The 21197-nt window shown below is 39.8% G+C and overlaps 1 protein-coding gene across 1 annotated transcript; it reads left to right on the top strand.

Annotated features, from left to right (window-relative positions):
- Nucleotides 1-14744: 14744 nt before the first annotated feature.
- zbtb4 (zinc finger and BTB domain containing 4) lies at nucleotides 14745-19792 on the top strand. Its single transcript, XM_051914914.1, is given in 3 exon segments — nucleotides 14745-15018; nucleotides 18254-19526; nucleotides 19529-19792. Coding segments are annotated over 2 exon segments (933 nt in total). The 5' UTR covers nucleotides 14745-15018; nucleotides 18254-18641; the 3' UTR covers nucleotides 19577-19792.
- Nucleotides 19793-21197: the final 1405 nt, after the last annotated feature.

The following is a 21197-nucleotide window of genomic DNA, read 5'->3' as shown; positions in this document are numbered from 1 at the left end:
GTCTACTTGGCAGGGGCTGAACAGTCAGAGGGCGGGTTACGGATATACGTTTCTGAGAGTTTATTGGCTGTGAGACTGCAGCATATGAATAATTCATTAAAATTGACGCAGAACCAATGGAGTTGTGCGCTTTTGATTCCAGCGAATCTCATGTAGGTGGAGGCGGGACATAACGTTTGAAGAGATTACATTGGTCGGTACAAGCCAAGGGCGGATCCGTGGGTACTTAAAACATGAATATTAAATAAAATTCGGCAATCTAAAACATTATTCGTCAAACGTTTTCTCAATATTCATGAGCAGGGAGCATTTGACCAATTGCAACCAACGCTTGACGGCGGTAAAATAACTTTGTTATAGCCCGCCTTCTTTACGAGCATTGCCGATTTTACCCGACTGATATTTTTTCACCCTCTGAGCAAAAATAAAAAAAACCTGTGCTGTTCCGTCCGTCTCGCTCTGGATCAGCTAAGAGTGCTGGAAAAGAAGCTCGTGCGAGAGGCCTACACCTACCGTCGAGGATTAACACCATTATTTTTGTTTTGAATATGATTTTTATGTAATTCAAATTATTAACTTGGTCTTATTTTGTACATTTATTAATATTTCTCGAATTATTTATTACGATTTATCTTGATTTATTTGTGTTCTACGGGAAAATACAAGAATCCACGAGGTCGAGTAAAAACAATGGCTGGACGACATGAGCGTTTCTGGGTATGATCAGCTGGAAATGCCGCTGAAAGCCTGGGGCTTCGGACAGTACATTTTTTAATGAAAAAACATCCTAGAAACGTTGTAGATTTTAACATTTGATATTTTTGAAACTATTTTGAGAATTTGTACGTTTATAGCAGTTCACTGTAAAATAAAAAATAGAATTGTACATCCAGGCCATGTTGTTTCACGGAAAGGCGCTAGCTTAAGTTTTCTTGTTACTAGTTTTCATAAATAGTCGCAAGTCCATGGTTCGTAAATGATTTCATTTGATAATCTAATATAGTCCTTATTCTCGCAAGTTTAGAGTATATTCGAGAAACTGTAGTAATATAACCTGATGTTACCTAGCGACTGTTGTGAGCTTTTGCTAGCTTGTTAGCCGCCATCCTTTGTGGAATGGGAAAATTAAACACTAACGTTACCCGTTTCAACAGTCATGGCACATTTTCTTTAATATGGTAGTCTATACCTTTTATATCAGTGTATGTTTGTATAAATGAGTATATAGGTTTATATTAAGGTAGATATGAAACATTGCTCGGCTAAATAGTAATGGATTAAGGTTACAGTGTAGACATTTTGAAGTTAAAAGCACAAAGACGTTTTAGAAATTCTTATAGTTAAATCACACTTCATACGTATTTTTGCCTCCGGTACCTGTTAATATTGACACGAGAAATACATGAGACGGTTATGCACAGCATTTATGATCGTTATACCAATTTTGGTTAAACAAAAAAAAAAGCTGTTTTCGTTTTTCTTGGTCTTGTCTTTGTGTGGTTTCAGATCGTAGATGTTCCTTTTTAACCGATCATGTGTTACTTATATCACATCTATGTTAGCCTTTTAGCATCGAGCTTGGATGGTTACGTATGTACCTACATTAAAAGAAATACATAGGTTCTCTAATTAGTTTAATCTCATCGATTGCTTAGTACAGAAAGGTGTTTTATAGCTGAAAAGTGTTCGTTTATTATTTTATCTCAGTAAAGCTAATCGGATAATAGAGCACGAGATTGTGCTGAGCTTATGTATCAGGTCCAGATCGACTCATTCGATCCCACGTGTATCGGGAAAATTTGCTTAAACCGTCGGTTTGTGTTGGATAAATATAAATTAATGGTTCTTCAAAGAGCTTTAAATCGGATTTGGTCCCAATGCGTTTACAGTCAAAACCTCGTTGTTCTTGAACGAGAATATCGAGTGTTGGGTCAAGATCTGAATCGATCTCCTAATTTAAATCAGACCCGTGCTTAGAAATAATACCAAATAGATATATACATTTATTTGAGGGATCATCTCGTTTATGGCGGGCACAGTGGCAGTGCGATGAACAAACATGGAGTCTGCTGCCTGTGTACTTGGGCGGGTTTACAGGGCAGAAAGGAAGCGGAGTTGCGTAACTCTAGATTGAAGTGAAACGAGCCTGAGCTAGCTAACATTAGCTTTATGTTCACCGTGAAAGCAGTCTTCCACAAAAACAAAACTAATGTGATAACGTTGAAGGCAGTATCGTTGTTTCTGGGGGGGAAAAGTACTGTGTAGATATTAATCTCAACCCACATAAAATAATGGTCTTTTTGTGTGCCGTTCATGTCGGTGCAACATGGAGGAGTCCCTGCTGTTTTCTACATACAGATATTTTTCAGCATTCGCACTGGGAAACCTTGTTTGACAGTCATAAAGTTGACAGCTTAATAAACCTCAGAAATAAAACTTGTCATTTACTCTCCCTCCTGTTGTTTTAGACCTGTATGACTTTCTATGGAGCACAGAAGATGTTAAACTAAATGTTAGGGATTGACAGGAATGAAATGATACAATAAAATTAATTCTGCCTTGCATCTCTTTTTGTATTCCCAACGTAAATCATGTACTTGAAATCACATGAGGATGAGTAAATGACAGAATTCATTCTTAGGTGAGCTGTCCCTTTAAATGTGTCATATTTGATGTTATGACGCCAGACTTTTGTCATTTGGACACAATTATGTCACTAAACTTAACTCTGAATGGTTTGAAATGTTTTTGTATTTCATTACATATTCTTACCAGTATTATGTATGTAAATAAACTCTATTTGCATTCAAATTCTTGCTTCACTTTTTACCTGGGTTCCTAATCAGGAAAAAATAAATCTGTATACTAATATTAGGTATATGTATCTAATGGTGAATCCAAAACTGAAATGACAGGGATGTATTTTCACATTTCAAGTACACTGCTCAATATTTCATCTGTTTACGTAAATGGCTCTGACCAGGGGCCTGTTTCATTAAACAAGTTTACCAAATAAGCTAGGCTTATTTCAGTTAGTCTGATTATTTTGAACCAAATCAACTGACAATAAATCAGACTTACTGAAATATTATTTGGTAAACTTGTTTTATGAAACAGGCCCCAGGAAGTCTTATATTTCAAACTGAGCTGTAGCACCAACTTGTGGCAGATACAATTATGCAATTGCGTAGTTAATTCCTTCAGACTCTTTCTGGAATACTATTACTACAGCTGTGATGAAACTCAACTCTATGCGTTTTATTAGAAGGCATTAACATGTATATCTCAATCTGTATAAGGCATTTTTAAACTTGTATATCGGTTCTGTGGAATTTAAGAGTGGACCAAAATAACATCATTGTCTGGTACCTGAAAAGGCAAGCTATTAACTAATTTAAAAACTTTTTATTTAAATGATGGTTTGCCATCTGTTACACATTGCAAAGCAATTTAGAAATATGGTTCCTTCAAGACATTTAACGTAGCACAGAATATTTAATTATAAACAACAAACAAGACTGTATTAAACAACAATAGCCAAATACATGCATAATAAATATTATTGCAGTGTTATTCCAGAAACTAAAGTAAAACTTATTATATAATAGCACTGGCTGACCAGACATTACCAAAAACTTCACATGACACTTAAAAATACCACATACTGTGTTATTTAAATTACCTCCTATGCAGTTTTTATTTTTTGTTTGTTTTTGATGTAGACATTTAAAGCATGTGTTCTAATGTTACATTATGGAGATGTTCCAGTCATGTGTAAATGCAGAAGAGATGCTGAGAGCTACAAATCAGAGGAGAGACATGACCACTAGATGGAAGCTATGAGCGCACTACAGACAGCTGAATGCTCCTGTTACTTCAGTCCGTCTGGATCTTCCTCTTCCAAGCGGAAGCCACAATCAAGCAGAAAATGGGCAGTGCTTTGATCATGAGCTCTCAAGGAAGCCCTGTTGTTCCAGTTTAGTAATCACAAGGCTCCACAAGTAAGCTTGTTTGGTGAAAAGAAAAAAAAGCACATTTACCAAGGCAATGTAATGATATGTTTTTAAGATGGAAATGGCTGAATGGTAAAGCAAGTCTTATGAAATTAAGCTCACCAAGCAGAAAAATGTTTCTAAGCCTATATTTTAATCATCAAAATGTTCTATTATTTAAGACCAGAGAGAATTGACACAACTTATCATTATGATGACTGTGAAAAAATGTTAAATGTCAAATGTTGGGATACGAAAAAAAAAAAAAAAAAGTAAATAAAATGCAGTGCTAAAGTAATTACACTAAATGGCACTTCTCACTTAAATTATAGTTTGAATCTGATTATCCCAAACACTGATCATCCCAAGCTTGGATCGCAGTCATTTTATGCCTTCTCTTGCTAACAATAGGGTAGACTGGGAATGGTTGTAAAGTGGGGTGAGTTGTAACACCGTTCACCACTTACAAACTGAAATCACTATCATACATGTGCATAGTAGAGGATATAGGTGGTAAGTTTCGGTGTACTAATATATAGGATTTACAGGACAAAAACCAACTTTGATGTAAACTGTACCAGAGGAAAACTATACTATTAAAAAGTTTAGAAAGAAAAAAATGTATACATTTATTCAGCAAGGACACAAAAGTGGCAGTAAATACATTTATAATGTTACAAAAGATTTAAAATAAATGCTATTCTTTTGATAGCAAATGTTTCTTGAGCACCAAATCAGCATATTAGAATGATTTCTGAAGGATCATGTGATACTTAAGACTGGAGTATTGATGCTGAAAATTCAACTTTGCCATCACAGGAATAACATTGTTATTAATTAATGACATTAATTAGGAACTACGGTAACACTTTAGTATGGGGAACAATACTTACTTTTAACTAGTTTTCTTAACTGCTTTTTAGCTTACATATTGGCTGTTTATTAGTACTTATAAAGCACATATTAATGTTTTATTCTGCATGACCTTATTCTACATCCCTAAATCCTACCCAATACCTGAACTTACATGTTACAACAACTTCCTTACTAACTATTAATAAGCAGTAAATTAGGAACTTATTGAGGCAAAAGTCATAGTTAATAGTGAATATGTGTTCCCCATACTAAAGTGTTACTGGAATTATATTTCAAAAAATATTAAAATAGAACACACTTATTTTAAATTGTAATAATACAATGATCATGCATAACATTATGACCACTGACAGGTTAAGTGAATAACATTGATTATCTCTTCATCACGGCACCTGTTAGTGGGTGGGATATATTAGGCAGCAAGTGAACATTTTGTCCTCAAAGTTGATGTGTTAGAAGCAGGAAAAATGAGCAAGCGTAAGGATTTGAGAGAGTTTGACAAGGGCCAAATTGTGATGGCTAAACACCTGATTCTGCAGTTCTTGTGGGGTGTTCCCGGTCTGCAGTGGTCAGTATCTATCAAAAGTGGTCCGAGGAAGGAACAGTGGTGAACTGGCAACAGGGTTACGGGCGACCAAGGCTCATTGATGCACGTGGGGAGTGAAGCCTGGCCCGTGTGGTTCAATCCAACAGACAAGCTACTGTAGCTCAAATTGCTCAAGAAGTTAATGCTGGTTCTGATAGAAAGGTGTCAGAATACACAGTGCATCGCAGTTTGTTGCGTATGGGGCTGCATAGCCGCATAGTGCCCATGCTGACCCCTGTCCACCAGATGGTGGCCTGGTCTGATGAATCACATTTTCTTTTACATCACGTGGATGGCCGGGTACGTGTGGTCGCTTACCTGGGGAACACATGGCACCAGGATGCACTATGGAAAGAAGGCAAGCCGGCGGAGGCAGTGTGATGCTTTGGGCAATGTTCTGCTGGGAAACCTTGGGTCCTGCCATCCATGTGGATGTTACTTTGACACATACCACCTACCTAAGCATTATTGCAGACCATGTACACCCTTTCATGGAAACGGTATTCCCTAGTGGCTGTGGCCTCTTTCAGCAGGATGGTTCAGGAATGGTTTGAGGCCTCCAAATTCCCCAGTTCTCAATCCAATCGAGCATCTCTGGGATGTGCTGAACAAACAAGTCCGATCCATGGAGCTCCACCTCACAACTTACAGGACTTAAAGGATCTGCTGCTATCATCTTGGTGCCAGATACCACAGCACACCTTCAGGGGTCTAGTGAAGTCCATGCCTCGACGGGTCAGGGCTGTTTTGGAAGCAAAAGGGGGACCGACACAATATTAGGAAGGTGGTCATAATGTTATGCCTGATCGGTGTATTTAACAATATTATTTTTTTATGTCTCTTTTTTATCAAATAAATGCTGCCTTGGTGAGCATAAGACAAAAACATCAAAAAAATCTGAATCAGCATGTTCTTTTTTTAAATGTTATAAAGCATTGTATAAAAACATTGTAAAAATATATGTTTGCAGTTTAAGAAAACAACATTTTTATCCTTTTATATTAAAACATTTCTTTTTACCCCTTTGAATTGAAATGCTTACAACCCAGATTGATGTGGGTTGGTATAAAATTATCTGACACATTATGGGAAAGAAAGGCCAAGGTTCCATATGATGCTTTGGAAAGTAATGTACTGAACTGGAAATTGCGTATCACTGTGAAGCATGTACATTAGACGTCCTTACACACTTCTTTGTTTCCGAGCCCAAAAAAAAACTTTACATTAGCTAATAATCAAACCCCCCGGATGCTGCCTCTTCCTGTGAATACACACATATTGTACATACAGTAAATACATTAATACACACACACACACACCAATTCCCCCATGCAAGCAAAAATACACACAAATGCATCATCATCCCCAGTCTCTCTAATTTAACCTTCTTAAAGGGACAGTTCACCAAAAACTCTTATCATTTACTCACCATTTTGTCGTTTCAAACCTGTATAACTTAGTTTCTTTTTTTGCATAACACAACAAAAGGAGATATTTTGAAAAAAAAAAAAAAAAAAAAAAAAAAAAAAATATATATATATATATTATATATATATATATATATATTCCATAGAATGAAGTCAATATAGTCCACTGTTGTTTTGGACCCCGTTGACTTTCACTGTATGGACAATAACACTTGAAACAGACTTCAATATATTTTATTTTGTGTTCCTACAGCAGCAGAAAGACATACAGGATTGGAACAACTTGAGGTTGAGTAAATGATGACATTTTTTAACTTGTTCCTGACTGTCAATTTATGTACCTTATAACTTGATTTTAATGTATGCTGTATCAAAAAATGTGACTTAAAATATCTCAGAATATCTCAAATGAGAAAAAAGCAACAAATGCTAAGATTTCACATATTAAAAAGGCCTTTGATTCTGGCCCTTTTTTTCATTTAAATGTGTGAGGTCTTTTGGCTTTTTACTAAGGTATATTACAATGAAAGAAGGGATGTATAAACAAGCTAACGTAAGAGTGAGGGCTAATGGAAATATTTTAGAAGCATTTTAAATATTGAGAGAAACAAGACAAGAGGATCTATTATCACTATAGGTATCTGCTTTATCTATAGAGCTTTAAATAATTAGAATAAAATGCCTTAAAGCAGAGATATACAGAATTAAAACTGTATGCAGATAATGTGATAGTATTGAGTTTTAACTTACAACATAAAGCGTATCCATATACAAATAAATGTAAATAAGAATGGAGCACTTAGAAAAAGAATGAATTCAAGAGGGACTGTACAAAAATAAAATATTTAAAAGCTGTAATCCCCAAAAAATTGGGATCACCATTATAGAATTTCTACAATGAAAAGAAACCAAGATTTAATCAGAATAAGCTTTATTTGCCAAGTGTGCAAACACTTTTTCAGGAGCTCTTAGTACATACATACATATACATATATGACATGAGAACAGTAAGAACATTTAAATAAGACTAAGGAAAAAATAAAAAATAAAACAAACAACAACAACCATAATAATAATAATAATAATAATAAGGTATACATCTGGAACAGAAGACTTGTGTACAGATTTGTGCATTATGTACTGTAAGTACAGTTGTATAAATAAAATATATATATGTATTAACAAAATGTTTAATTATTGCCTCTCTCTGTAATGCTAACGTCCAATGAAGAAAAAGATGATGATGATAATGATAGTAAAACGCAAGGTTTATTAAAGTAATCCAAATAGAAGCCAACAAGCGAAACAGCGTGTCTACACAAACAATACCGGACAATGACTGTAACACAGGCAGGAACTTAAATACACAATGATGATTAACTAAAAGGACAAACAGCTGTGATGATGAGTGTTAGTATCCATGGTAACTGATGAGTGGCGGGAAACTAGAGCAAAGGAACACCAGTGACTAATGACAACAAACGGAAAGTCCATGAAAACCAAAACAAACTGAACGTGACTGACACCCTCTCAAGTACTGAGAATGAATTATAAAACACAGGTGGTAATTGCTGTGTTAGCTGTTCAAGCTGAGAGGATGGGGGGAAAAAACTGTTTTTATGTCTAGATGTTCTTGTGCACAGAGATCTGTAAAGTCTGCCTGAGGGGAGACAAGCAAACAGGGGTGAGAGGGGTCTGTGATGATGTTACCTGCCCATATTCTTCACTCTGGAGTTGTACAAGTCCTGAAGGTTCGGCAGGTGCACACCAATTATCCTTTCAGCTGTTCTAACAGTCCATTGCAGTCTTCTTATACTTGATTTGCTGGCTGACCCAAACCAGACAGTTATAGAAGTGCACAGAACCGACTCAATAATAGCTGAGTAAAACTGTGTCATCTGCGCCTGTGGCAGCTTGAACTTTTTTGGTTGATGAAGAAAGTACAACCTCAATGTGTTGAGAGTCAATGTAATTGTCCCACTTCAGGTCCTGAGAGATGGTGGTGCCCAGGAACCTGAATGACTCCACTGCTTCCACAGTGCTGTCCATGATGCTGAGTGGGGGAGTGCTGTGAGGTTTCTTCTAAAGTCCACAATCATCTCCACTGTTTTGAGTGTGTTCAGCTCCAGGTTGTTATGACTGCACCAAACAACCAGCTGCTCAACCTCTTGTCTGTAAGCAGACTCATCACTGTCTTGGATGAGGTCGATGACTGTGGTTTCATCTGCAAACTTCAGGAACTTGACAGAGGGGTCTTTGGAGATGCAGCCATTTGTGTAGAGGGAGAAGAGCAGTGGGGTACCTGTGCTGATGGTGAGGGTCCTAGATGTGAGTTTTTCCAGCCTCACTAGCTGCTGCCTGTCTGTCAGGAAGTTAATGATCCACTGACAGATGGAGGTGGGTACAGAAAGCTGTGTCAGTTTATTCAGGAGGGTATCCGTGATGATGGCGGAGCGGAAGTCCACAAACAGGATCCTTGCATAAGTCCCTAGTTTGTCCAGATGTTACAGGATGTAGTGTAGTCCCGTGTTAACTGCATCATCCACAGACCTGTTTGCTTGATAAGGGGGTCCAGCAAAGGTCCAGTGATGTCCTTCAGGTGGGCCAACACCAGTCTCCCAAATAACTTCATAACCATAGACGTCAAAGCAACAGGTCTGTAGTCATTTAATCCTGTCATTTTTGGTTTCTTGAGTACAGGGATGATGGTAGATCATTTGAAGCAGGATGGGGACTTCACACAGCTCCTGTGATCTGTTGAAGATGGATGATAGCTGGACAGCAAAGGCTTTAAGACAGGCTGGTGAGACACTGTCTGGGCCATCTTCTGTTTCCCGAAGACCCTGCATACATCTTACTCACAGGTCTTAAGTGCAGGCTGAGAACCAGTAGGGGAAGAGGGGGTGTTGATGGTTGTGTGGAAAGGTGGTCAGAGCGGGTGTGGGGTGTGAGACCAGGCTTTTCAAATCTGCAGTAAAACACATTCAGATCGTTGGCCAGTCGTTGATTCTCCACAGTGCTGAGGGACGGTGTTTTGTAGCTGGTGATGGCTTTCAGACCCACGCAGGGTCGTTAGCTGAAAACTGGTTTTTCAGCTTTCCAGAGTAGCTTCTCTTAGCTACTCTTATCACCTTATTCAGTGTGTTTTTGGCCTGTTTGTACAAGGCTTTGTACATGGCCCCACTCCTGTAGGCATGTTCTTTTGCCTGGCAAAGCTGTTTGAGTTTTGCAGTGAACCATGGCTTATCGTCGTTATATGTTAAATAGGTCCTGGTGGGAAGACACATGTCCTCACAGAAGCTGATGTTCACGGTGTCAGTGAGCTCATCCAGATCAGTGACTGTGGCCTCAATAACACTCCAATCAGTGCAGTCGAAACAGGCTTGTAAATCCTGCTCTGTTTCATTGGTCCATCTCGTAACAGTTCTTACTACAAGCTTAGCAGATTTAAGTTTCTGCCTGTAGGCTGGGAGAAGATGAACCAAACAGTGATCAGAGAGTGCCAAAGCCGCTCGTGGGACAGAGTGATACGCATCCTTTAAAACAGCATAGCAATTGTCCAGTATGTTACTGTCCCTGGTGGGGCATGTGATGTTCTGTTTGTATTTAAGCAGTTTGTGGGTTAGATTAGCTTCATTAAAATCACAGAGAATGATAATGAAAGAGTCCAGGTAACATTGCTACGTGTGTGATCTGATCAGCCAGCTGTTGCAAAGCCGCGCTCACACACACATCAGGAGGGATGTACACACTCACCAGAATAAAAGGAAAACTCCTGTGGCGAATAAAAAGGCTTACAGTTAATAAAGAGAGCTTCCAAATTAGGGCAGCACATATTCTTTAACACTGTCACATCTGTACACCAACCTTCAATTGACATAAAAACATAATCCACCGCCTGTCATTTTCCCAGATAACTCGGTGGCGCAATCCACTCTGAACAGCTGGAAGCCCGTTTGACAGCCTCACCCATTTTGTCCGGGTGAGGAGTAATAGTTCATCTGCTTCATTTGCTAGGGAGCGGATGGTGGATAATGATAGCAATTCAAAATGGAAGTATATGGAAACTGAATCAGTGAATTAAGAGAAATGAGCATGAAACCCAGATTTTACACTAAACTCTATTAATGATGTTTTAAGATATGGGCAAGTAATGTGAAATGTACAATAAAATGAACATAATTTAGAAACGTAATACATTTGAGCAATAAAATATAGACTTCCTATAGCAAATTATTTATAAGTATAATTATTCATTTATATAATAAATACGTATTTGCAAGAGGTTCAAATGTTTTAAGCAACATTTTTGACAATTTGTACATCAGATAAATGTATAAAAATGATTTGACCGTTCTAACCATTTTAAAGAAGCATTTGGCAGAATTCGCCATTCTGGTGGGAATATGCTTGGAAGATGAATATGAGATAACACCAGAAATCATTCAAGAATAACAAAGTTACTCCATGGTGTTAGGAAAGAGTGGTGAGAGTGCTGCCAATCATATATCTTTTTACTCATCTAAGCAGTACCAAATATTTTGGAATGGAGTTACACAAATAAAACAAATCTTTCATTATGAAATATAGTTTTTGGGTATATGTACGGTAAACTTAAAACAGTGATGAACTGAGAATCACAGCATTTTAAAAAATAACAAGAAATTGGAGGAAACAGGAAGCCCCTGATTGTATCTAATTAATATTATATATTAATATTATAAAAACATATATATAAAATAATTAAAAATAGAAATATTAGGAAAATTTACATCTTCACACTTTACTCAAATATTATTAAGAATAAAAGATTTTGTATTATTAGCAACTAATAATTTGTAATATTAATAACTTACTATGTCAGTGTATGCTTTTTCCTGCGAGCTTTATGTTTTTCTATGCATTTTTTCTAGCATAGCAAAATAAAACCTGTAGCTGTAGTTTGCCTTTTTTGCCAAATTAATTTGTCAGATAATTTGTACCTTAATCAAATTCAGTCTTTTGTTCTTCCCTCATATTTAAAATATGTAAAGAATATAAAATATTTTTCTCATATTTTGACAGTTTAATCGAACTTATTGGGTCATTAAAAACAAATATCCCCTCTGGACATCACTTTTGGTCACTGCTGTATATAATACATACTGTAACAAAATAATTATAATAATTATAATATTTACCTCTAAAAAAATAATTACTCAGAGGAAAACTGCAGAAAATGGTTAACAAAAGGAAAAGTTAGAGGGATAGTTCACCCAAAAATGAAAATTCTGTCATCATTTACTCATCCTCAAGTGTTCAACAGAACAAAGAAATTTATACAGGTTTGGAACAACCTGAGGGTGAGTAAATGATGACAGAATTTTTATTTTTGGGTGAACTATCCCTTTAAAATAAAAATAGAAAAGTATAACAATTACATAGAAATAACCATAACAACAAGAAACTCTTTCTCTGAGCTTCTTGCTGCCATTTAATTTCATTATTTCACTTAAATGAATGTCATCTGTATAGTTTTTGATAAATACGAAGAAATAAAGGGAAAAACAAGATTCTTTGTTTTCTGGGTAGTCATGCTAATCTCATGTAAACATGGATTATTTGTACTGATCATTTACTCACACTGATAAAAAAAACTACCAAGCGTCAGAGGGTTAAATTGACATTTCATTCATCTGCCCACTGCCATATTTGTTATCCAGTCCACCCATTGCAGGCGGACATCTGACGACCCCCTCTTCCCCAAAACTCACCAGGAGTCTGTGTGTGGCTGACTCCAGATGTCCCAGCCTCTTTTGTTACCGTGGAGATTCAGCTGGCCACTGCCCTCTCATTAGTGTCTGCTGATCCATATGTCATGTTAAAGACGGCCTTTGATCAGCAGTGAGCAGGGGAACATTTGAGCCACCTATTTTCACAGCAGACAAAGATTAGAGGCAATCAAATGACAAATACAATAATTTGGAATATGACAAAGCTTGTTTGCAGAGTTGAATGGCTGATTCCAGTTTATGAAGACCACCTCTGTCTGGCCTACTTCTGAATTTGTTTGAGCAAGAAATAAAAAGTGATACTAAAATTAAAATAATAACATAATATAATATAGCATAAATGCATTATATATACATGCACATATGTGTATTTTATTCATGTATATTTATTCTTTATTCTTTTTTATTTTACTATCTGCATGCTGTTGTTGTCTGTGTTCAAACAAATTCCTTGTGTGTGCAAACGTACTATAAAAGCTCTTTCTGATTCTGATTATTACTTTATTAACTGTCACTCTCACAACATTTGCTAGTACACTGACTTGGACTTGAACTGAAGTCTTATCTCAAAGGTACCTTAAATCAAATAGACAAACTTCTATAGAACGTCCTTATCAACAACTAAATTTCCTTATCCACACCAAGTGATAAAACATGCACTGTCCACATATCTTGACATGTTTTCTGGCACCGTGCTTACTCTGGTGAAATGTCTTACAGCTTTACAGTGCATTTTGAACTCTACTTTGGAGTTGCTTATTTCTGTGTTCCTGTTCCCAAACAGCTCATAACTTAAAATAACAAACATTTTGGGATGAACCTCTTTAAATAAGTTACATGAACTATTACAAATTACAAAATAAACACTGCAAGAAACGAATCATTTCAAACAAAAAAAAACACGTGAACTGAACATTTTATAATCAAGCTCACAGTAAGAACCAGTCGAAAAACAGAATCTGAGAAAAGTGTGAGAAAAGTGACAAAGTTCTACCAAGTCGGAGAGATCATAAGAACAACACCCCTTCCAAACCGAGTTCCCATGGAGACAAGTGGGCTGGCATACAATAGAAGAGAAAAAGAAGGAGTGCGAAAGAGAAAGGAAAAATAGAGAGAAGGACCGAGGGGCACAGGGGAAAGGAACGTAGGATGGGGGGTATAATGAGCTGTTCGGCAGAAATTTGGGCATGAAAAAAGTGGATAACAGAAGTATGAACCCTCATTTTCTTTATTTCTCTCTCCTCAGGTCGAAAATATTTCTGAACGTCAAGACAGACAGTTTTAAATCATAGTCCTCCACACACAATTCTGTAAAACAGTTTTAAAACAGGTGGTTCCTGAACTTTTCAATAGCTATAGATAGATTACGCATTGACAGTGAGCTGGATTGATCGATCCAGCAAATGCCAGACGAATTGATTCGGCAAATGGAGGCAGGACAAAAAGTACATAGAGGTGCTATTTCTCTGCTCCACGTAATGGCGAGAAGGCCAAATCTGTCATAGAGGGCCGTCTCGGCCAAAGACTCCAATGTTTACTCCTCTGTTCCACCGCTTCTTGCCATAAACGTCCTTCTTTTCAGTCAGGGAAGTAGAGAGAGGAGAAAATGGAAACCAAAGTGCATGTCCATGCCCTTCTCTTTGATCTCTCTTTTGGCTACCTCACTTATTTAAAGAGTTTAACCCAAGTATTGTCTGGCGTCTCTCTGTTTCTCCCCACTCCTACTCTTTATCTCTTTCCCTTCGTGTCTCTATGGCCAAGCTTTTTTTCTGTTGGCATGGCTCCTGTTTGTTTTCAGCCATTTTGGGGACTGGCAGTGCTCGTAACAAACTGCTTAAATGGCGTCCTCTCACTCGCTCATTCTCTCCCTCGCTCCCGTTCTCCCTCCCTTCCTTGCTATCATCAGGCTTGGTGTATGTAGAGAGTGTGCATGGTGAAAGTGTGTGTCTAATGAACAAAAAAATTTGGAATAAAAAGAGAATTGGAATTAAAATGAGGCTGGGGGTGGGTGCGGGTGAGTAAGGGGTACGAGGCTGGGGGAGATAAAAAATGCAAAAACAGCCCAGAATCATGTGTCAGTGGCAAACTGAAGTGTGAGAGAGAGAGTGAGCGAGAGTGCGGGCGAGGGAAGGAGAGATAGAGCGGCAGAAGGAGGGGGAGAGTCAGAGTGCGAGAGAGTCGTTTCTGCCCTCTACATAGCGCTGCCTGTATGCACGCGCTTGTCTTTCCCTGTGTTCTCTCTCTCTCTCTCACTCATACACGCACACGGGAACACGCAGACCAGGACACACAGACCGAGGGAGGGAAAGTGAGAGAGTGAGAGAGAGAACACATCGCAGCCGAGATGCAGCAGAAGGTTTTCCGAGGTACGTTGTCTTGTTGTGTGCTTGCCTAGCAGAGAATGGGAGCGAGAAGGAGAGACTTTTTCCTCTGATCTATCTCTCTGTCTTCACCTCTTCCTGTTTCTTGCATTTCTGTGCCACTCTCATATCATATCGATGTTGTTTTGGTTCTGTGTAGACACCAGAAATGTGTGCGTGTGTGGGTTTGTGTGTGTGCTAATCAAGGCCTGTCTCCCTTATCCTCCGCTGTTGTGGCTGAACCACGCAGTTCTTTTTCAGGGCTGGTGAGTCGCTCCAAGATTAAAGTAAAACGAGAATAAAGCTTCATTACTTTTTGCATTCTCTTACCATATTTCTGTTCTGCTGGATTTGGATACTTTATGTTGTGGCAAGTTCACATCTGATCAAATTATCTCAATAGCGAAGGACTTGGTTTTAGAATTAACCACCAAGCGGCATCTTGGAATATGGAGCCCTAAAAAACAGCATCTACCTGTGTTTACGTAAGGTGGATGATATTATAAGATGCACATTCAAATTTGCAATGTCTTTTCCTGTGTAGCATACTTAGTAGTACACTATTAACAGGCCCTACAAGGCCATAGGGTCAGAGGTCGTTAGAAGCCAAGCAGCCAAGTTGCATGGTCAAATTGAATTTTCTGTCTCTGCTTAAAGGTTCAAATCAGCTAGCATGGGATACTTGCAATTTAAACTCTGGCATATGTTAGCATAAAGTTTCTGGCATACTGTAGCAACAGCGGTATCAATGTTAGAATGGAAACATGGCAGGGCTTCTTGTATTCCTAAACAAACCAAAGCATTATGGAAGCAGGTTCAGGCATGATCTAGAGGAAGTAGCTCCAGCCAGGTCACTAGTTTCTCACTCTATCTGTGATTACATTTTCTTCCAGTTTTGCTCTACTTAGAATATTGCCCTTGATCATATTACAGAAACAGATTCACAGGAATCACTTGTCAAGTTTTAACTCAGTGGACCATGTCGAACACAGCGTGTAACACGGGCAGACTCGTTGGAGCATGGCCCGTCATGCCAAATCACCGAGATACCATAAATTGCTCAGGGGGGAAGCAAGGAGTGAGGAAATCCTACCATGAACTCAACCTCGGACCATCCTTCTCCATCTCCCAACTGCTTCCCTCTTGCTCTTCCAAAACAGCCCACTCCTCCCTTTTGCTTTTTTCCCTACCCCTCATCTATCCTCTGGCTGGCTCCACCATGTTTTTGGCAGGGGGTTGTGCAGAGTTCAGTATCTAGCGACAGCCCCCTTTTCACAGTCAGCCTCACCCTGGTGGGCCCCGTCACGGCCACACGGAAACAGGCGGCCTTCACTCATTACCCTTTTCCACTACCATTCAGTCCATGCTCTCTTTCACTGTCACAGCTAAATTTAAGACCTTTAGACCATTATACGGCTTCTTCTGAGCCTCTTCTCAGTTCCTAACCCACTGTTGACAGCATTATAAAACTAGCGGTCTCATGTGCGTAAATTGAAAATCTTTACCTGGATGACTAGCATGCACTTCACGTTCCAGCTGATGACGCAGATGTGACACTTATTTTCAATTTCCTACATCTGTGAGAAAGTCAATTTGCTAACCTTTTTTTTTTTTTTTTTTTTAAATTGACTTTACATAATATTTCATTTTGCAAGATGCAACACCTTAATACTTCAGCTCTAACTCTTTCAGTCGGTCGCATGTTTGAGTAGAGGGGCAGTCAGAGGGGGGAGGCAAAGGCCCTGTCACGCTTGGCCAGCCTCTTGCGCCAGGGACTGTTTGTTGAGAGGCAGTGTGTGCGTCATATGCGAAGAGAAAAGGAGGGTGAGAGGGAGAGATAAATAGGGACAGACGTACAGAGAAAATGAGGGGGTGGCAGATGTGTTTGTCAATTCACTATGCGAGCACCATGTAAAACTGTGTCATTCTTAGGCCTTGTTTTATGCCATAGCAGCCAGTCACAACAAGAGCCGGACAGGTTTAAATTATTTTCAACTCTTCCTGTCTAAATATACTCTTATGTAACATCTATTATTATGCAGGACTTCTGGTATACATCCTTTGCACACTCTCAGCAGCTGCATTTGTGGTGTGCAGGGTAACGCTAGCTGTCAAGCCACTTGTTTACAGACAAACCGGTTCATATGTGCCTACACGCCTGCAAATGTGTTTGCGTGTTAAGAGGAGAATGCTTGTGTGCATGCATGAAGCTTGTTGACTGTCTGTCTCTGTGTGTGTATATGTGTTTCTGTGCATGTGTAAGTGTGTGTTTGTGGCTGTTCCTGTCTCCAGGCCTGGATCTTGCTTTCTTCCCCACCTCTTTCTCTCTCTCTCTTTCTCTCTCTCTCCATTGCTCTCCCTCCTCCTCTCTTTCTCTCTCTGCAATAACAGTGCTGACCTAGTTTCAGTGTGTTCAGGGCTGCTTGTGGAATTTTACAGAGGCCTGCCTGCCTGCCTGGCTAAAACGCAGGCAGAAAACCATGACTGGGGATTTTCTCTGGTGTCGCATCATTAGTGCTACCTAAGAATGCTCTTTCTCTATGGCTAACAAACAGGTTAAGCAAACAAGATGATTATTAAATGAGCAACTAAAAAGGTTTATGAATGCAACTACAATGTGGACTATTCACTCTCAGACTGCTAAAGAAAAACTGACATGACAGTAAGAATCACGTGGTCTTCTGCATTACATGCTATACAGTAAAAATACATATTTATACATGTATCCAAATAACTTTATCAGGATTACAAGATGCTTCAGTTCAAAAGGCCATCTATATTTTGGTACCTTTTCAGTCTAGGCATATTTGGAGCACTTTGACTATAAATAACACCCTGTTGGGGAAATCTTAATTAAATCTTAGCAGTGTTCAATTAGGTGAAGGGAATGCTGTGACTCAGTGGGGTTGATTGCTGAGATTCTTTCCACACATTCAGATTTTGTCATGCCAAATTCGGAAACTGAGATGACAGCAACCAACCTTGTCTGACTAAGTTACATGTGTATGATTACCATAATGGATTGCTTTCTTCATGCTAGCTTGTATTTTATAGCCAGTCTGTTTTAAATCCTATCACAGTGATTTGCCACCACACAGTGCATACTTTTTGTCATGTGCGTTTCTTGTCAGTTTAATTCTACTACTACACTCTCTGGTGTTTGTGGTTGTCTAAAATCTACAATATTTCCTATGATTAAAAAAGAATATTTTAAAAACAAATTATTTTTGTTCTGTTGCAGGATTAAGAGCGGGGTCATGGTGTTGGGAGAGGATGGCTGGGACCCTCTCCACAACTGCACTGCACTCTTGGAGCTGAATGTGCAATGCATGGCAATCCCCGTCCTGTTTTTTACCAAGATAATCAAAGATGCACAATGTTACCTACATCTAGGAGTCGTCATCTCTGGACTTGACCTCCATGAACTTCCATCTTCTTGATCTGAAATTTCTGTTCTCCACCATCCTTCAATCGACAACTTCTGCACTGAAGATATAGCTAGAACAGACACTCTTTAAAGTATTTTCCTGGATCTTGCTGGACTACGGATACACTTTGACTGTCTAGTGCTCTGTTTTTGGCCAACGATAGCCTTGGAGAACATCTTAGAGGACTTGTACAAGGATCCAATGAAACACAGAAATAAACACATGAGAGGAGACAGGATGGGAGAGGGCACAGAGGAGGCAGATAGTGCCAAAACTACGAGGATATCGCTCAGTTTTCCCCTCAGCGCTGGCTTTTCTGCACAGAAGCACTGCTCCTCATCCCACCCCACTTCCTCCTCTGACGTCCATGACAGAGACAGCTCAGATGGCACGGCATGGAAGGGGGAAGCATTCAGAGACAAACAGCTATCCAAAACGTCATCAAAAACTGACCGCCTGCCATGCTCTTCCTCCTCCTTCCCAGTCGATCTAACTGCTCCAGTTAGTAAGAACTGCAAGTCATCTCTGTCATTTTCTGTTGATGGTAGTGGTTCCCGATACCAAACATCTCCCTTACAACATACTAATAAAATGGACTGTTCAAAAGAGACAGCTGGGGTTAGTCTCAATAATGGGTACAAAGAGCATTCAACAACAGAAACAGCACACATCCTTTTCAACCTCAGTGCAAGAGCCTACCAGGACCAAGGTGTAAAGAATCCAGAGAGTTCAAAAGGCAAAAAACGCAAGGCAAACAGTCTCCATGTTGAACTAAGCCTTCCTCTCCCTAGCATCAACCCTCACTCATCCTCATCAACCCCTCCTCCACCCACTTCGCCCTCGTCTGTCTCTCTAACTTCCTCCCCCTTGACTATCCCCAAGCCATCTTTCCATGAATCCTTTAGGGCAGTGCCGAAGCCAGAACTACTGTGTGGGGTGTGCCACCGTCTGTTCAGCACTGCCTCGTCCCTCACTGTCCACATGCGTCTCCATCGGGGGGGACGAGTACTCAGCTGCCGTCACTGTGGCAAAGCCTTCATCCATAATAAAAGACTGCAATCCCATGAGGCCACCTGCAGGCAAGGGTTGCCAGCTTTTCCAGTGCCACCCAAAGAAGAGCCCCTGGAGGAGGGTGAAGTGGAGGGGGAGAGAGCAGATGAGGCTGCAGAGCCAGAACAGCTTGGACAAGAAACAAGGCCTGGCCGACCCATAAAGAAAGTGCGAGACTTTCATGCCCGTCATGCTGGAACACTGACTTGCGGGGATGCCCTGGGGGAAGAGGATCACTTTGTAAAAGTGGTGGATGGACATATCATTTACTTTTGCTCCGTGTGCGAGCGCTCTTACATGACATTGTCTAGCCTGAAGCGACACTCCAATGTACATTCATGGCGCCGGAAGTACCCCTGTCACTACTGTGACAAGGTTTTTGCTCTGGCTGAGTACCGCACCAAACATGAGGTGTGGCACACTGGTGAAAGGCGCTACCAATGCATCTTTTGCTGGGAGGCATTTCCTACCTACTACAACCTTAAAACGCACCAAAAGGCTTTCCATGGTATTAATCCTGGCTTGATCTCAAGTGAGAAAACAGCCAATGGTGGTTACAAGCAGAAGGTCAATGCCCTTAAACTGTACCGCCTGCTGCCCATGCGATCTCTAAAGAGACCTTACAAAACATATAGTCAGCCAATGGCCGATGGACTACTCGCTTCTGATTCATCAGTTACCCTGCCTTTATCTATAGATGGCAGCCTCCCACAACCTCTAGACACAAATAAATTGGAGTCTTTCCTGAAAGATCTTCAAACCCCAGACATCAAGGCTGAGCCTGAGGGATTCCCTATCAGGCTGGGTGTAGAGCAGGGTAAAAAAATAGCTTCTCCCCAAACAGACATGGCAGTAGAAGCTAGAGAGACAGAAGGGTCAGATTTATGGCTGTCAGGTAGTAACAATGGCAAAGGAACTCCAAAGTGCCCAGAAGGAGCCGTCTCTTCAGTCATTGCATTTGCACACAGCAAACCCTCAGTCATAATGCACAGCACTGCAGTTTCTTCCTCTGTCATTGTTCACAGAAATAAGATGGACTCTGAGGAGAGAAAAAGAAGTCCAGAAAATCATACAAAGACAGGTCAAAAACAGATTAGAAAACATAGCCAGAGAGAGCACACAGAGGCATACAGGGAGTGGGATGATGTCAGTTTAGACCCAGAGGTCTTGAAAATCAGACAGCCAACAGAGAAACTTCACAAGGGACGAAAAGTTCACAATAAAACAGAGTCAACTAAGACAATACCTTTAGCGGTGGGATCAGAAGTCAAAGGCAGCGGTCCACTTTGCCAGATTACTGTGCGCATAGGGGAGGAGGCCATTGTCAAACGGAGCATCTCTGAAACAGATCTAAGGAGAGACAAAAGCCCTACACGCAGCAAACCCAAAAAGAGTAACCTCTCACAAGAGGACCAGAGAGAGCAACGGCACACCCATCATCATCAACGTAAACACCGCAACTCCAGTCAGGAAGGAAAGGAGGGGGAGCCCAAATGGAAAAACCCTAAACTCAAAGGCAAGGTGAGGAAATACTTCTTCCGGCAGGAGGTCAGAGAGGACAGAAATGACCATGATGTGGAAGACAACCTATGGAGGCCTTACTATTCTTACAAACCCAAGAGAAAGACTCTTCATATGCAGGGGGCTAAAGCATGGAAACGCAAAATGCACTACAAACGATCCCTGAGGCCTATGAGGAGAGCTGAG

The sequence above is a fragment of the Ctenopharyngodon idella genome, chromosome 12, assembly GCF_019924925.1.
Source record: "Ctenopharyngodon idella isolate HZGC_01 chromosome 12, HZGC01, whole genome shotgun sequence".
Taxonomy (NCBI): domain Eukaryota; kingdom Metazoa; phylum Chordata; class Actinopteri; order Cypriniformes; family Xenocyprididae; genus Ctenopharyngodon; species Ctenopharyngodon idella.
This window is presented reverse-complemented; position numbering and strand designations above follow the sequence as displayed.